Source organism: Leptinotarsa decemlineata, unplaced genomic scaffold (genome assembly GCF_025532065.1).
Source record: "Leptinotarsa decemlineata unplaced genomic scaffold, Ldec_3_MD MMD2_tig00002659, whole genome shotgun sequence".
NCBI lineage: Eukaryota > Metazoa > Arthropoda > Insecta > Coleoptera > Chrysomelidae > Leptinotarsa > Leptinotarsa decemlineata.
Genome location: NW_027412577.1, coordinates 37146 through 53426, shown reverse-complemented (window position 1 = coordinate 53426; position 16281 = coordinate 37146). Strand labels below are relative to the sequence as shown.

Sequence of the window (16281 nt, the reverse complement as noted above, 5' to 3'; positions counted from 1 at the left end):
ACAATTTGAATAGTGTAAGTGCATGACTTGAAGTTGATGTTTTCACATTATATTTCAAAGTTGTTAGTATGATAGTTCCACTGGTATCATTTGTTTCCCTTATTTCACTCGGTGAAACAGTCCTAGTCTGCGATAACTATGATTCATACTACCATCCCGATAACAAACACTGTTTTGAAAATAAAGATGCAGAAAGAAATATTGTGAGTATATTTACTTATCATTTCGATCACTTGTACATTCTCATTCTCAAAGTAAGTGAGGGTTGTGTTTTTGAAAAATCCTTTCCATTTTATAGCACACTTCAGAGAAAATTTCAATTTGAAGGTTGTTCATGTAATATAGTTTTCACTTTCGTCAAAATTGTAACAATTGGTTCATTTTGCTAGTATTAATAATATAAATATTCATTTCTGTCGACATGATCTGTTAGAAATAGTGTGAGAGTAATAAAATAAAATACAGTTTTATGTGAATGAGAACTAAATGACAGTTGGATGTAGTTGAATATTTCAGATGATTCTATATGAATATCCTGTTCAGTTATCCAGGAATACAAATCAGGAATACTCGAATACAGTAATGAAACTAAAGTATATCTTTTTATGATTTGATTGATATGAAACATATCAATTTGAAAAATTGCACGTTGAAATGAAAGACCTTCAAAATTTTTTGAATGTGATACTGGTATTTCAGGTCGAGTCCAATCATCAGTTTTTGTATATTCGATCAATTAGAAGAGAATGTTGAAATTGTATTCTCTAGCAGAAAATTTCATATATTTCTATTTCTATTTTCCCTATATTTCCCACATCTCAATTCATTGATTGGCTCATAAATTACATATTTATATTGAATATTTCTATGTCAGTTTTTCATACTGAATGGAGATGGTCGATACTTGAATCGATAACATAAAATTTATTTTGATTTCACTTTAACCGGTAATGAAAAAGCTGAAGTCAGTCATTTGTATAATAATCGAAAATAAGTAAGTAAACAAGAACAGGGAGCAATTCAGTAATCCAATTCGCATAAAAATAATGTGTGGTAGCTTTTCCACAAACAAATTTGATGATTAGAATTTCAATTTATATACATATAGCAACATTCATCAAGGACATTGAAACTGGTTTTTATATTTCAATTTTTTTACGTTATTTTCAATTCTCTTTAAAACTTCACGAACATTCAACACGTTGTGAATTTTCAACTTCATTTAACGTTTCGTACGTTTATCAATATATGATCAGTCTTAAATCTAGTTTTTTTCAAAAAGCACCTGTGAGCAGTTTATGGAGTTTTTTAAAATAATTTTCCATCACAACTAGGTAATTTTTTCAATAGTTCAGAACGCATTTTCACACATACCAACAATGAATATTTTCGTCTTTTCAGACTCCTGATTGAATTTCTTCATTATCTGCTTCCTTGAGCAGGATTCTCCTTGGGAGAGCTATTGTATCAAACACGTTTCTCGGTTTTGTAAATATTGTATGGTTGAAAAAAAGATAAATCTTGTGGGTGCGTTTTGTTTCATATTGAACGCACAAATTCTATAACTGTTTTTCGTCGTTTTATATCTTATTATAATTATTTACTTAGTGAATATTACTGGAGTGTTTTCTACTACACCAAAGGTTCCAAACAGTGCATCACAATTACATAATTTACTGAGATTAGTAATAATTAAGCATGAAATATACATACACTCTTTGAGACACTCATCAAAATCTTGCTACTTTCAAGTATAACTATGGAAGTGAAAATATCTTACAATGCTTCATCATGAGACAAAAAGCGACGAAATAATCACTTCGCCACTTTTCAGCAACTACCCTGACTTTAAAAAACAAATAGTATTGACCAATTCTAATTGGCTTATTTTAAATTCAAAAAATTGTAAATCAAACGAATAAGGGAAGCGAAAAACTTTCATAATAAATTTTAATCACTATTGTGAGTGAAAAATTATACAATAATTCATGCTGATACAGTCAGAAAAAAGTTTGAACATCTAGAAATGAATCATAGAGGAATGTGGTACAAAGATCAGATTGATTGCAAAAATTATTTCATTTGCGAAGTTGAATTACTGAATATGTTGTTTTCACTACTATAGTTCAGTATATAACCAACTTATGAATATATATTAACAGTTTGAATAACCAACGAAAGTCATTTTTTGTGAAAAAAATAAATTTTTCATCGACTTATTAACAGTCTCATTCATGAGAAAAAAGTTTTAGGCTTTTTACTTTTTCACCTCTACACAAAAAAGTAGAAACCTTCATATTGATTGTTTTTTCCTTCATTCTGAAGTTTCCCACATTTTGTTGTATAGAGGTGAAGAAGTATAAAGCCAATAAATATACTTTAAAAAAACTAAAAAACACGCTTTTGAAGAACATCGAACTGAAAAGTTGAAAATTTTTTTTTAAATAAGCTTAAAACAATAACGAACGAAAAATACTAGTATTATTGTGAAAAAAGCGACGAGCGCTAGATATAAAAATATGACACAAAGCGCCCACGCTTTCTTCACAATAATACTACTATTTTTCGTTCGTTATTGAACAAACGAGAGGGCGGACAGTTGTAAAATTTGTATCGAAGTAAAGAGAAAATTTGCAGTAATAATTCCAAAAAATAATTCAGTTGATTGAATAGAAAGGAGTGATTAATTTTTGGGAAAGAAAGTTTTTGGCTTTCTACTACTCCATCTGATACAAAAAAATGAATGAGAGAATCTTCCAAAGAAAGGAAGGAAGTAATCAATTTGAAAATAAGTAACTCCATACATGGATGTGTAGATCATGCAAAGAAGTAACTTTCAGACACAAACTGGAAGAAAGTCCTCCTGAAACAGATACTTTCATATAAACATTGAATTACACGAAAGAAAAAAAATTCTTTCGAAACAAATACTTCTATATGAACACTGAATTATAGAGAAGATACTTTTCTTCTTACTGTTATTTTCTGTCCATTCATTATTTCCATATGTAGCATATATATTATCACTTTTCCACTTCTTTTTCTCCCCAAAATGCTGAAATCACCTAATGTTCAAATATTACTTTCAATTTTTATAACTTATATTCTTTGAAATAATATGGTATCCTCCATGCCAAATTATTACATCAAATTCTAGTTTCGGCCTTACTAAACTATAATATAAAATTTTAAAGAAATGTACATTAGTAAAATCAAATGATAGTGTGATTAAATAACCTAGCAGTCGGTTTGCAGACTCAGCTATATTTTCAACATGTGTAGAAAAGGACAGTGGATGGTCATAAGTAATTCCCAAATCCTTTACATCAGAACGCCAAGGGAATATTCCAATTTTTTATATATTTGTTTTTCTTTCATTTTATTTAGAATTTTTGATTTTTCTCTTATTTCTTCATAATGTATATCATAAAAGTCAGATATTTTTCTTAGTTTCCTCTATCGCGCTTTTTCCCTCAATAAGTCTTTAATTTCCTTATTAAATCACACCGGAAAACTCTTTGAGTTCATACAGACAACAAATTAAGGCACATAAATATTCACTACGTTATACCAAATATTATAAAATCCATGGAAAGCCACGTTCATATCTGTTTTCTGTTTTAAAATCTGTTTTAAAATCTGTTTTTCCGTTAATCAGCTGTCGCCCCCATACGAACGTCAACTCTCAGAAGTTGAGAAACTTGTGCGAGCTAAGGACTAACGAGGTCTTACCTTTTAACGTGTGATTCCTAACACATTCCTATAACTCTTCTCCAATCTGCTTTCCTAATTAATTCGCCTAACCTAAGAAAGTCTACCTTTTTAAAGTTGAACAATGACTCTAAATTTGGTATATTCACTTTTTTGGTGGATGTTACTGTGATAATATTGTATAGAGCAGAATAATGCATATCTTCCTCAACAAAAGACACCTCTTGACACCACACTTTGTATATTTATTCTCTGAGGTAATTACCATATCTGAAGTTTTTCCATGACAATTTGTAAGGTTATTATACAGTTCAACCCATTAAAATCTATAAAATTTTGGAAAGCTTCGCTTATTTCATTAGGAATATTAATATTCGAGTTAATACCTGTAAGGCTGGGTATATTGAAATCACCAAATATATACGTGTCATCTATATGGTACTATACTACCAGTACTATATGGACCTCCAGAAGTTCGAATAGTAATTTATATCATTACTTGAACTACCAGGAGGTATGTAAATACAACAGATGGTATATTTACAGGCATTACCTCATTTTTTAATATGAGTGCTTCGAACGATTTACTATACTTTGTTATACTTGAAATTTATAGTCTTTCGTTACTGCGATAAAAACACCACCCCCTATAGATTTCTCATTCAATTCTAAATTTCGATCTGACCTTACTAAATCGTAGATTCTAACATCCACCAATTCTGCATCTTGAAATCCTTCTTGCAGCCATGTCTCGACTGCAATAACAATATCTTAATCATCATTCATACAACTTCTATAAAAACTCATTACACTTAGTGTTAGGTCATCCTTAAGTGGGCATACCATCAGATCGTCGTTGCATAAGCTCTTATCGATTGAATGTATTCAATAAGTAGTGGATATTTAATTTTCATCCAAAACAGTTTAACAATTTGATGTGAAGAAAGGCAAAGTCTAAATATACACATAAAATGAATAATAACAAGGCCAAATTATTTGTCTAGTATGAACTGACCTTAGTTAAAAGAATTCACAGATAGGAAAAATGTATGACTATTCAAACAGGTTTTTTGTAAGCAAATATTTCTAGTCCATATCAGTTAATTCTCTGATCATCATTACATCGTTGTCACGTCTAGCAAGTATTCTTCCATTACTTGGCCATAGAGCTTGCTTACCATATTTCAGCTTGGCTGCTAAAAAGATTGTAAGATTCACTAGATAAGTTGTCATTTATCTAAATACCTGAATTTTTTATCAGTTTCCTCGCAGAAATGAATACATTTTTTTCAATGATGTCACAAATTCCACAACAGTTCTAGGTGTAGTCTCCTTATCATTTACTCCTTGATAACTTTTACCAATCCGGTACAAATTGTTGACTTCCAATGCGAACATTTGATACTTACATCATTGAATACTGTAAGAACCTCAGCCAACAGATTTTCATTTTTTCCTCTTCAATTCCCGTTATAGGTATATATTGATTTCAACTTCTGGTCAATACTTTTTAATTTGGTGTTGATTATTTTGTCTTCTTTTTTGTTATCGTGCACCACATTTTCCAGGGATGATAATCGCGTAATTGCACCATTCAGTGAATTTTCAATGGTATCGATTTTTATACCAATATTATCTATTTTCTCCACTATTTTAGCAGTTATTTAGGAAACAGCTTATTGACTATAGATTCTATATATTCATCAGACATGCTAGCAGAGTAACTTCTAGTTGGTTCACTTGCAATGTCTACAACTTATTCAAACAAACTAACAACAGCGTAATAAAGTGGTAAATTTATATAATTCAGGATATATTCAAAACCTTGAATATTTCCTGAAAACTCACTGTTAATAGATCCTTCACTTGATGAAATCACCACTTGAATCATTCAAAATAGCAAGAGCTCACGCATACGATGTTCACACTGACATAACGAGTATAGACTTATGGATATAGTTATTTATGGATGCTTTATTGTATTTATCTACAAATTGTGTTTTTTTAAAGCCAATACTACACGATGATGTTCAATTGCAGCCTAGATGTGTCCTATTCAAAAAAATGAGTCAGATAATTAGGTGAGTGCAAATAAGTGGCGATGTGTGTGAAATGGAAGAAAGTTTCATTTATTTGATATAGAAGTTGCTGGAAGGAAGGAGAGTACATTTGTAAACAGATTTGAAAAAATTGGCAGTTGATGATTTAGATTTTGGACAATGTCGTGGCAAATCTTGTTGGAAGCTATTGATCTATTTGTGGAGGGTTTAATTCAAAGTCATTTACTTTATTCCTCACTTTGTAATTTTCCTGTACTCTTTTTGTAAAGATGTAGGAGTATCTCCAAAATTTATCTCTCTAAGAAAAAAATCACTTATCAACCTATCCGTTCTATTTCTTTCTACTATTTTTTTTCTACTATTTATTTTCTACTTCACTCCACCCACCTGCGGTCAGCAACTACTCCTTCTATTTTTTTCAATGGCATGGGGGTTGAGTGATACATCATTTGAAAGGCCTTTTGTCCCTCCAATACTTCTGTATTTTTTTTCGAAATTGGTTCATTCGTTATGGATAAATTAAATGTTGAATGTTTTATTTAACAAAAACCAAAATATTCGCTGTCGCTCACTTCATTGAGGAAATCAACAGAAATGATATCAATGACAACACAATGTCCGGAGTCAGAAATAGGCATTTCCAAACAATTGTCTGTCGCAGGTCTTCTAGATTTATAGAATTCATTCAATTAGTAGTAAACGTTTTGGAATGGACGACACTCTTAGTTTTTTCTGCACTAATAGTCAGCTACTGTTACTTCTTCACGAATTATTATCCAGCCATCCGTTTTCACTGTGTTGCAACAAGGTTTATTCTACTGAAAAAAAATAGGAATTGTTGAAATAATGAATGTGCTAAAGCTGCTGCAAGAATTCATAATACGACTCATCCAGACCACAACGTGAGCCATCAATACGTTGAACAGAAGACCTGCGACAGAGAATTGTTCGGGAATGCTGATTTCTGACACCCCCAATAATGTAAGGAACGTTTTCGATTGTAGACTGTATTATTATATGGAACTAGCTGCAGGTCTTTTTGAACACTTCATCCGTTGATTGTGTTGCCATTGATATTACTTTGGTTGATTCCCCAATAAAATGAGCGACAGCGGCTTTTCTGTTTAAAATTCAATTTTTCAGTTACGAATGAACCAATTTCGTAAAAAATTACAGAAGTGATAGTGGGACAAAAGACCTTTCAAATGATGTATTACTTGACCCTCCATGCCATTGAAAAAAATTGGGGGGGTGGTTGCTGACCGCAGGGGGATGAAGTTCAGGGTATGATTTCCATATCAGAATTATTCCCCTAAAAATAAAATTGACGTGTTCTTTGAAATTTTTGATTACACGTCCGTTTCTGACCCAAGGATGGGTCAAGTTTTTGTTGCAATGCCCTATATTTGTTGAACATAATTTTTTTGCATGATCTACACATTCATGTATAGAGTTACTTATTTTCAAATTGATTACTTCCTTCCTTTATTTGGAAGATTCCCTCATCCCTTTTTTTGTATCAAGATGGAGTAGTAGAAAGCCAAAAACTTTTTTTGCCGAAAATTAGTCACTCCTGAAAATATAACCCCTTCAATTCAAATATTTGATGTGTTCTTTCCAATTAAGTTTTTGATTCAGCGTTACCTCCAAAAACTCAATGGATTTTTGACTGTCCTTCAGTTCTTTTAGTGTGAAGGTAATTGTTTCGGTTTTCTTGACATTCAAGCATAACTTATTGGCTGCAAAAAATGTTTCGATTTCTTTCAATGCTGTGTCAGTTAGTTGCTTTGGATATACATGTTCAAGGTGACTCTCATGAATAGTAGTATCATCGGCATACTGAATCGTGTTGAGGAGGTTCATATGGTGTGGAAGATCATTAACATATATTAGAAATAGTAGGGTTCCCAAGATTGACCCTTAATGATTTGATGCATTCATGCCTCTCAGAAAAATAATTAATTTGAAGTTTTGAAGTACTCCAGCAACGATTTTGTGTTCCAAATTCATTGGATAAAATTACTCGAATATCATGACTATTGTTCATTTCATCTATATGGAACGGAATGGAAAATTACTTTGTTGAAGGTCTTTTTCTGTGTCACTGGAGAAAAAAATAGAATGGTAATTTCCACACTATCTTATCTATCAATTATACCGTTATTACTAGACAAATGAAAACGGGGAAATGGCCAATCAATCAAAAGTTCAACTTTTATCAGTAAGCAACACGGTATTCAATGATGTTCAGTATTGATATCCAGAAATATAAACAACTAATTGTGAATGAATAGTGCAAGTGTAAGAATTGAATATTGATTGTAATTCCAACGGAACAGACTGGGTATTTTGTCAATTTGATGGATGAACTGTTTTTCCAGGCTTCATAAAATAGTGATTTTATATAATCTATGCACATTGAAAGCGAAAACTTTTTTTTCCTTAGCTCGCACACGTTCCAAATTTTGTAGGTTGTTATTCATAGGAGAACAACAGCTGGATGATAGAAACACAGATCTTAATACATTTTTTTCACATGAAAAAGGAGTCTCAAATGTTTTTTTCATGCTGAGATACATAAGTCACTCATACACACAATTACTGATAGCGGACAATAATAACCACATTATTTGACGAAACGACTCACACAATAAAGAAACATTCATTCGTTTGGTAACCTCTTATTGACGTAGACTAACAACTTTGAAGTATCATGGCACTAATGAACAGCACCCTTCAGATATTTTTTCCACTTATTCACCAAAAGCTCGTCTCATATGAACCAATGAATCATAAGGAAAACTGAGAAATATGTTCTTGTTAGACAGACATCTTGGCCATTTCTATTCAGTCACTTTTTTATGGAAATCATCACCAGAAAATTCATACCGTCAAGGGTTACTATAGGCTAGGTCTTCTTATGATCGATTGAACTCCATTCACCAAATTAGACAATATTGAAAATCTGGAAGTGATATTGTCAAACAAAAAACGATAAACAATATGTAACCGAATTGGTAGTTTGAGCAGACACAATACATGCAAAAAAAACTCATTTGTGACGTCAGAATTGTAATTATAATGCAAATAATGCAAAAATGCAAATATTTACATAATTATATTAGTTTCGACGTGCTTGTATGAAATCCGAAACCAGTTTCATGGACGACATCTCGAGACTTCTTATGATGCACTGTTTAGGACCTTTGGTGTAGTAATGAATATTAATGGAGTTTTATACCAGCACTAAATCATTACTGTAACACCTCAACACGTGTTTCGATCACCAAGTGATCATATTGAAGAGGAAGATGGAACTGAATGTTCATACAATGTTATCCATATTCATACCATAGCTATCTCTGATAGGTACCTGCGTCTTGATTGTCTCAAATCAATTTCACAATGTAGCCTTGTGTGATAGTCAGGTGAATATTATCTCAACAAGCTGAATTGTATACTATTAGGTATTGGCCTACTATTATAATTCATATATTATTATGTTTACTTATTTCTACACTCTCGTAGGCATCTATCTGCCTATTGTTAGTTTGTCTAACTAATCTTGATGAAGTGAGGTCTATGGATGCAGACATTTAGTCTACTTTCAGAAACTGCGTTAATTTTAGAAAACACGAAAACCAAGATAAATATATCTCAGTTCCATACCACCAATACACGAAGAACTCTAGAGAGATTTTCAAGTAACTAGGTATGAAGGTGGTATATACACTACAGAGCCCTTCAGGAAATACAAAGAACAAAGTTGGGAAATCGGAAATGTCTGGGATTCACGAAATTGAATAAATGAACTGCAATGTGAAATATTATGGACAGACTAAAAGATCTTTTGGAATTAGATATAAGGAACAGTTAGCACGCCTAAAATATGAAAGACCAGAAAAATCAGCAGTCGCCCATCATATTTTGCAATAAAACCATTCCATAGACTTCAGTTCATTAAGATTAGTTGAATAAGTTAACAACAGGCATCTAAATGCCAACGAGACTGTGAAAATGAGTAAATATAATAATTGCATGAATTACGTTAATGGACCAATACCTAATGGTTAGTATACTTACAGCTTGTTGAAATAGTATTTCAATTATATTATCAGATTCACCTGACTATTACATGAGGTCACATTGCAAAATTAATTCAAGGAAATCAAGACGCACTTATCTAGCAGATGTATCTATGGTATTGATGAGGATAACATTGTATGTATATTCAGTTCAATTGTCCTTTCGAAGATGATCACTCGATGAACGAAACACGTGTCGAGGTGTTGAAATGAAGGTTTGGTGTTGGGATAAGACTCCAGTAATATTCAGCTTAAGAGTTGAAATTTTGACTATGTTAGTATAGAATAATATTGTGATGTTTTGGTATTCCTATCACTTACAGCCTATGTATCAGCGACACGCTATCAAAGAATAATAGTTTTAGATTCATATCAGTTTAATTTTTTCCAGAAATTCAATTTGGTACACATTATCAACTCAAATTAACTTTTTTTTCATCTCACAGACTGAAATCATTTCCAACTGGGGATACACAGCTGAGGAGTATAATATCTACACCAAAGACGGATACCAGATCTCTGTAATTCGAGCTTATAAGAACATCACTCGTAGAACCCCTATCGTTATGGGACATGGTATTCTGGTCAATGCTTTGTCTTGGGTTTATAGAAAAAATAAGTCATTGGGTGAGCATCAAAATTTTCATATGATACGTAAACATATGGAACTCCAGCAAACATAACAATTCTTTCAGAATTTTGAAAGGGGCCTAATTTTAATATTGCCTTACTTCATTCAGTATGCCATCTTCAGAGTTACTGAGAAAGAAGGTTCACTTGTCTCAATTATGGAAGACTTCTTCAGGCAATTTTATTATTGCCTTAATTCATCCTGGAGATGATATCATCAGAGTTACTGAAAAATAACATTAAGTTGTCTCAATTATGTTAGACTTCACTAAAGACCCTTCGATACCACCAAGCGAGAACTTCTGATGTCTTAACTCCCACTTCAGTACGCAGAATTCTCAGGTGCGACCAGAAGTAATCAAACGTCCGATTAGAATACTGCACTCGATAAGAGTGCGTTACCACTGGTATATGAGCGTAAAATGTTGAGGTAGTGAACGGAGTTTGAAATATTCCAGTCACAGTAGTGAGTTGATTTTCGGTAATTTTCGTTCTGGTCACATTTTTCCGTTAATTAATTTTGAGCTCCCATTTCTTCATTCATTCCATTGGTTTTCAGCTCACTGAAATATATTGAATGGGTAGAAAAATTTTCAAAAGTCAAATGTCCTCGAAAAGGAAGAATGTATAGACTTATCTTTGTTTTCTAAATTTTATAAATGAATAGATTTGTATGAACGAATTTGTTATTTTTCCATAGCTTCCTGAAACTGATTTTCATTTTGAAACTCAATAAAAATTTCACATTTTCAAGGTGAGGCTTTCCATTCCCACTGCCTGTTTCATTTTCCATCAGAAATTCCATAACATCTTTTTAGGCTTCATGTGAATTTTCAACATTTGGTAAAAAATTAAATGACCTGTTCAGAAGACTGTTCATTTTTGTGTGCAACGTAGAAGTGTGTAAAAATTGATGCAATATTGAACAAAATAACCAATATAATTTTATTTTGCAGCGTTCCATTTAGGTGAAAGAGGTTACGATGTATGGATGATAAATTTCAGAGGAACAATTTACAGCACAGACCACAAATTTTTTAGAAACAATGAAAGGAAATATTGGAGTTTCAGGTATTTCATTCACTCAGGCAACACTATTCGACTTGATTTTTTGAATATTTGAATGAAAGTATTATACAAAATTTCAAATATTGAACGAAAATAATTTTCTTTACAGGAAGTCGGAGTTTTTTAACGATTTCTTCCTTGAGTTTTTCCCCCTTACACGAACTAAGAACGTTAGCTGAATAACTTCTCAGTCCCTTTTTCGATAGACAAAACATTTTCCGGGGAAAATACTTTGCAATAACGCATTAATTTTCTGCTCTTTCTACACCTGTAAGTAGTTCTCTATTACAATTTTTGAATTCCTCTCAATTGGTCTGGACAACCACCGATAGACCTGTTTCGGAGTACTAGCTCCTCGACATTACTGGAAGGGTTATTTCAGAGGGGGTGAACCGTCTGATAATCTCGAACAAACAGAATTATTTTCAACTAGTCATAAGGTCTGTATCTGCAGTTTCTTCAGTAGGATGTACCACTGCTTCATCTGTAGACAAAGTCCGGAAACAACTTCACAAACACATACTGCGAGGTGGGAGTTGAAAAAAAAATGCAGAAGATTACACTTCCTCTTTTCTCTCACGTGAACCTATTGTAGGTACCAGTGGCAGATACCCGACGGAAAACAACAACTGACCTAGCACATACCGTGCAGAAAGTTGAAGTTGAACCATCAGGCACCTGTGCAACGTTTTCCATTTGGAAGATTCGTCGCAAGTAGCTTCCTATATGTGAAAAGCTGAAATTGATTTCATTTGCTCGGGACAACCAGTGATAGACCGGTTTCGAAGGAGCTAGTACTGAGTTATTATAGATAGCACTATCAACTTTCTGCCAAATAAAACGGGGGGTCTAATAATAATACTTCCAAAGGTGTTACAATTAGCTTTTGAAAACTTTTTCGTTTTTGGAAAACGGATAAACCATTCTCGGGTAATTATCAGGTAAGTTGAAAGTCTGCAAATGAATAACAAGTATCATAATTAAAAAAAAACACCTCAGCTCATTCCAGTGATAATTCAGAATAGCATTAGAAGAGGCAAAATTATTAGTGTTAGCTACTGAGGATGACAGTGTGAGTGAAATTTTTCCTCTTCCTTATACTATATTGTGTAGCATTCCTGTGAATGATATCTGATCCAATTCTATAATGAATGCTTGGAGTACGGAACTGAATAGTGTAAAAGCTTTTTTTTATAACTCAAAAATATTTTTTCTTTCGTGTAATTAAATCGTTCATATGAAAGTAATTGTTCAAAAAGAGGTTTTTCTTTACAATGTGTGTACTTTCCTTAGAATTATTTTTAAATTTGATTGGTTTCTTCCTTCCTTTGGGGAATAGGAGTAGAAATCCTAAACCATTCTTTTCCACAAAATGGTCTCTCCTTAAAATATATTCCTTTCAATTCAAACAAGATACCTATGACTGAGAATGAATCGAATTAGCGAATGAATGTCATTACGTATTATCATCGATTATATGAGTAGATTTGATACATTCGTGACATAAGATCGTGATTCTAGAAAGGATTGAGTATTTCATCTATCAATGTTATCCAGATTAGTGCTGAAGAGGCAAAAAGGCAAGTGTCCTATTCCGAAACATCGATGTCCGCCATTAAGGATGACAGTGTTCCATGTAACATGTAGTAAATGAAATTTTTCCTTTTTCATATACTATATTATGTAGCAGTTCAGTGAATGATATCTGATTCAATTCCATAACGAATATTTGGATTACAAACCGAATAGACAAACGTGTTTTTTCAATATATATATGAAAGTAGTTGTTTCCAGTTTGTGTCTGAAAGTTACTTGAAATTAATTGCTTTTTTTTCTTTGAGACATTTTTTTGTATAAAGATGAAGAAGTGAAAAATCGAATCCTTTCTTTCCAAATTATTTACCACTTGACAACTATAAATGAAATATATATTGTGAAATGTTATTGGGGTTGCAAGCATTTCTGTTTCTATCTGAAATAAACTGCGGTTAAGCATCAAAAAACTTGAAAATTTACAAATCATAATGTGTTTTCTACCGATGCCGATGTTTCGTTTCAGCATGAGACTGATTAGCACAGATTTTGTTGTGGGGACTCCTGAAATCTAAAGTACAGCTCACGGTCAGAATGAAACGTGCTCTTGAAATTACTTCGAGAACATTTCACAATAAATTCGTTATGTGAGGGAGTAAATGGTCCATAATTAAAACATCTATTGAAATGAACTGAAATGAGTTTTCTCTTCTTAAAATTATAATAATAATTATTTTCCTGCAGATCCTCGAAGAGAATATGGAACTTCTAATCACTCAGAGAATGCTTAATCTATTTCCAGAAATGATAAAATGATGTAGAGCATTGAGTGGGAACCATCTTCATATTGAAAAAAAAGTTGATAGTGTCATCTTGGCAACAAGTGATGCAACATTATTGTCTTCCTTATCAAAAAGTACTTAAAATGAAGGCTTTCTACAGAAATCTTGTCCGACCTCGATACCTTGTTTCGTTCAAAAGTTGGTAGGGAGGGGACCATTTATGTTTTCATTGTATAGTAAACTCCCAATATTCGAAAATATTTTTCAAAATAGAAAACATATTTTTTTTGAGTACCTATCTTTAGATAATGTTATTTTAAAACATTTCAGCTTCCATGAGATGGGTGTTTATGATATCGCTTCGACTCTAGATTTGGTAGTGGCAAAAACGAAAAAGAAGTCTATTTATTTAGGGTTCTCTCAGGGATCTACAGCCAGTTATGTGTATGGTACCAAACTACCGGATGTAGCACAGAAGAATTTGAAGGCAATCATTTCAATAGGCCCAGTTGCATATTTGAATCATATTAGGTTTTATGTGAAAATTCTAGCGAAGTTCACAGATCTCTTGAAAGTGAGTATTTATTTTCACGAATCGTTCGCGGTTCAATATATTTCAAAATACATTTTTCATCTGACGGTATTGTTTTCAACAGATACACAATGGTGAATTTTTTTTTGTTTAATAGAACATAAATTCATTCAAGCTAGTGATGAACACACTGAGACAAATCGAATACCCCACTATTCGACCTTTTTTTTCGAAGACAAAGCTCAAGCACCACAAAAAGAGCTTTAATGTTCACTGAGATCGGTGCCCATGCGAAAATAGCGATCCACGTTGAATTTGAATCGCCGCAGATTGAATTCATTTGGAAAAATTTTCTCGGGAACTTCATTCCTAGGAATTGATGGATGTAGCCGTTACTACGTGTTAGGAAATCATAATGAAGAAAAGAAAATTGAAACTTTCAATATTTTTTACCTCTTTTATTTGTAACTAACATTACTGCAGTTTCGTTTAATAAGGACCTTGGCAAACTTATACATTAAAATTTGTTGTATAAGTCTGAAAATGTCCTTTAAGGATAAAACTGCAGTAACGTTGGTTACAAATGAAAGTGGTAAAACACATAGAAAATTCCAATTCTCTTTTCTTCATTGATTTTATTCCTCATAAACGCAGTTCTTCCAACGAAAGACTTTTCAAACAGTGAAGTTTGAGATGTACTAGGTAGGTAGGTCGAAAGTGAGTGGGTCTATTTGACCCTCCACCGCAACCCACAAGGGTTTATTGTGGCTCACACCTACTCACACTCGGCCAAATAAACCCAGCTTCTTAACGACGTCGATTATTTTGTATGGTGAGTGATCTTTCAGGTCAGATGGTGAGAGTACGGATCAGCCGAACTCTAATAACCTGATTCGGTCCCCAGCGGGGCAGGCACAAAGTATATGCTCTGCTGTTCCATCATTTTCCAGAAAGAGGCGACACACACTGTCTTTCGACAGTCCGAGTCTCCGCATAAGATGATTCAGATGACACTGACCTGTGAAAAGGCCTGTTAGACATCGTCGTTGATCCCTACTGTAGTCCGACAACTGTTTGCTATCAATCTTCGAAGGGCGAATAAACGCCTTGGAGTGAGCAAATCCTGGAAGATTCTGCCAGAAGTCCTAGGGATGTACGAAGCTGAATCTCAAAACGATGAGCAGCCACAGTCCGTAACGTATTTCTGATATGTGGAATCGAATGTGTCAAGTCACTTGAACACTTACCGTGACAGTATCTATAGAAAATATACAAATACCCAACATATCTTCGAATTGGCAGACTATCAAGGTTGCAGGTGTTGTACGTGTCTCCAATCAGGCGGATGGCTCTTTTCTGGATGGAATCCTGAGGCTCCAGGTTATGCTTACGGGCGAAGCTTCATACATGCGAACATTACTCTGAAGATGGCCTGATCTGAGCTTTATAAAGTATAAAAAGTTGCTAGAGTTAGAGTTGCTAGAGTAATTCCTGCCTCCCAAGATGGAACACAGGGTTTCATGTAGAGAAAAATGTTTTCCGCTGCCTTGGTAAGGGTGGATCTGTATTTCTCATACTATGATTATAGCATATGTTGGAACTGTCCAAATATAACCTGATGATGGATGAATATGTGTTGTCGAAGGTAATGAGCGGTCGGCCACTCTCTGAATTTCGTTAAGCTTGTTTGGAGGAATGGTAGGACTGGTACCACCTGGGTTGGTGGGGCTTTGAGGAAGCATTATGTCAAATAGAAGTAGGGGTTGTTCTTCTATTTCTGTTGCTTGGTTGACATATTCGTCCGTGAGGATTTTGAACTGACATCTAAGAGGAAGGGTGATCAAATGTGCTCCCTTGAGAGTGGATATGTCTGTTGTTCA

The 16281-nt window shown here is 33.4% G+C and overlaps 1 protein-coding gene across 2 annotated transcripts in view; it reads left to right on the top strand.

Moving 5' to 3' along the window:
* Positions 1-16281, top strand: part of LOC111508577 (lipase member J) — a 33100-nt gene continuing 16819 nt past the window's right edge. Inside the window, exons 1-4 of one of the 2 annotated variants that reach the window (XM_074177223.1) lie at positions 1-203; positions 10303-10483; positions 11443-11557; positions 14200-14443. In XM_074177223.1, the coding sequence (XP_074033324.1) occupies positions 69-203; positions 10303-10483; positions 11443-11557; positions 14200-14443 (675 nt within the window). In that variant the 5' untranslated portion in view covers positions 1-68. The remainder of the gene's footprint in view (positions 204-10302; positions 10484-11442; positions 11558-14199; positions 14444-16281) is intronic. The other variant, XM_074177222.1, reaches the window with a different exon arrangement.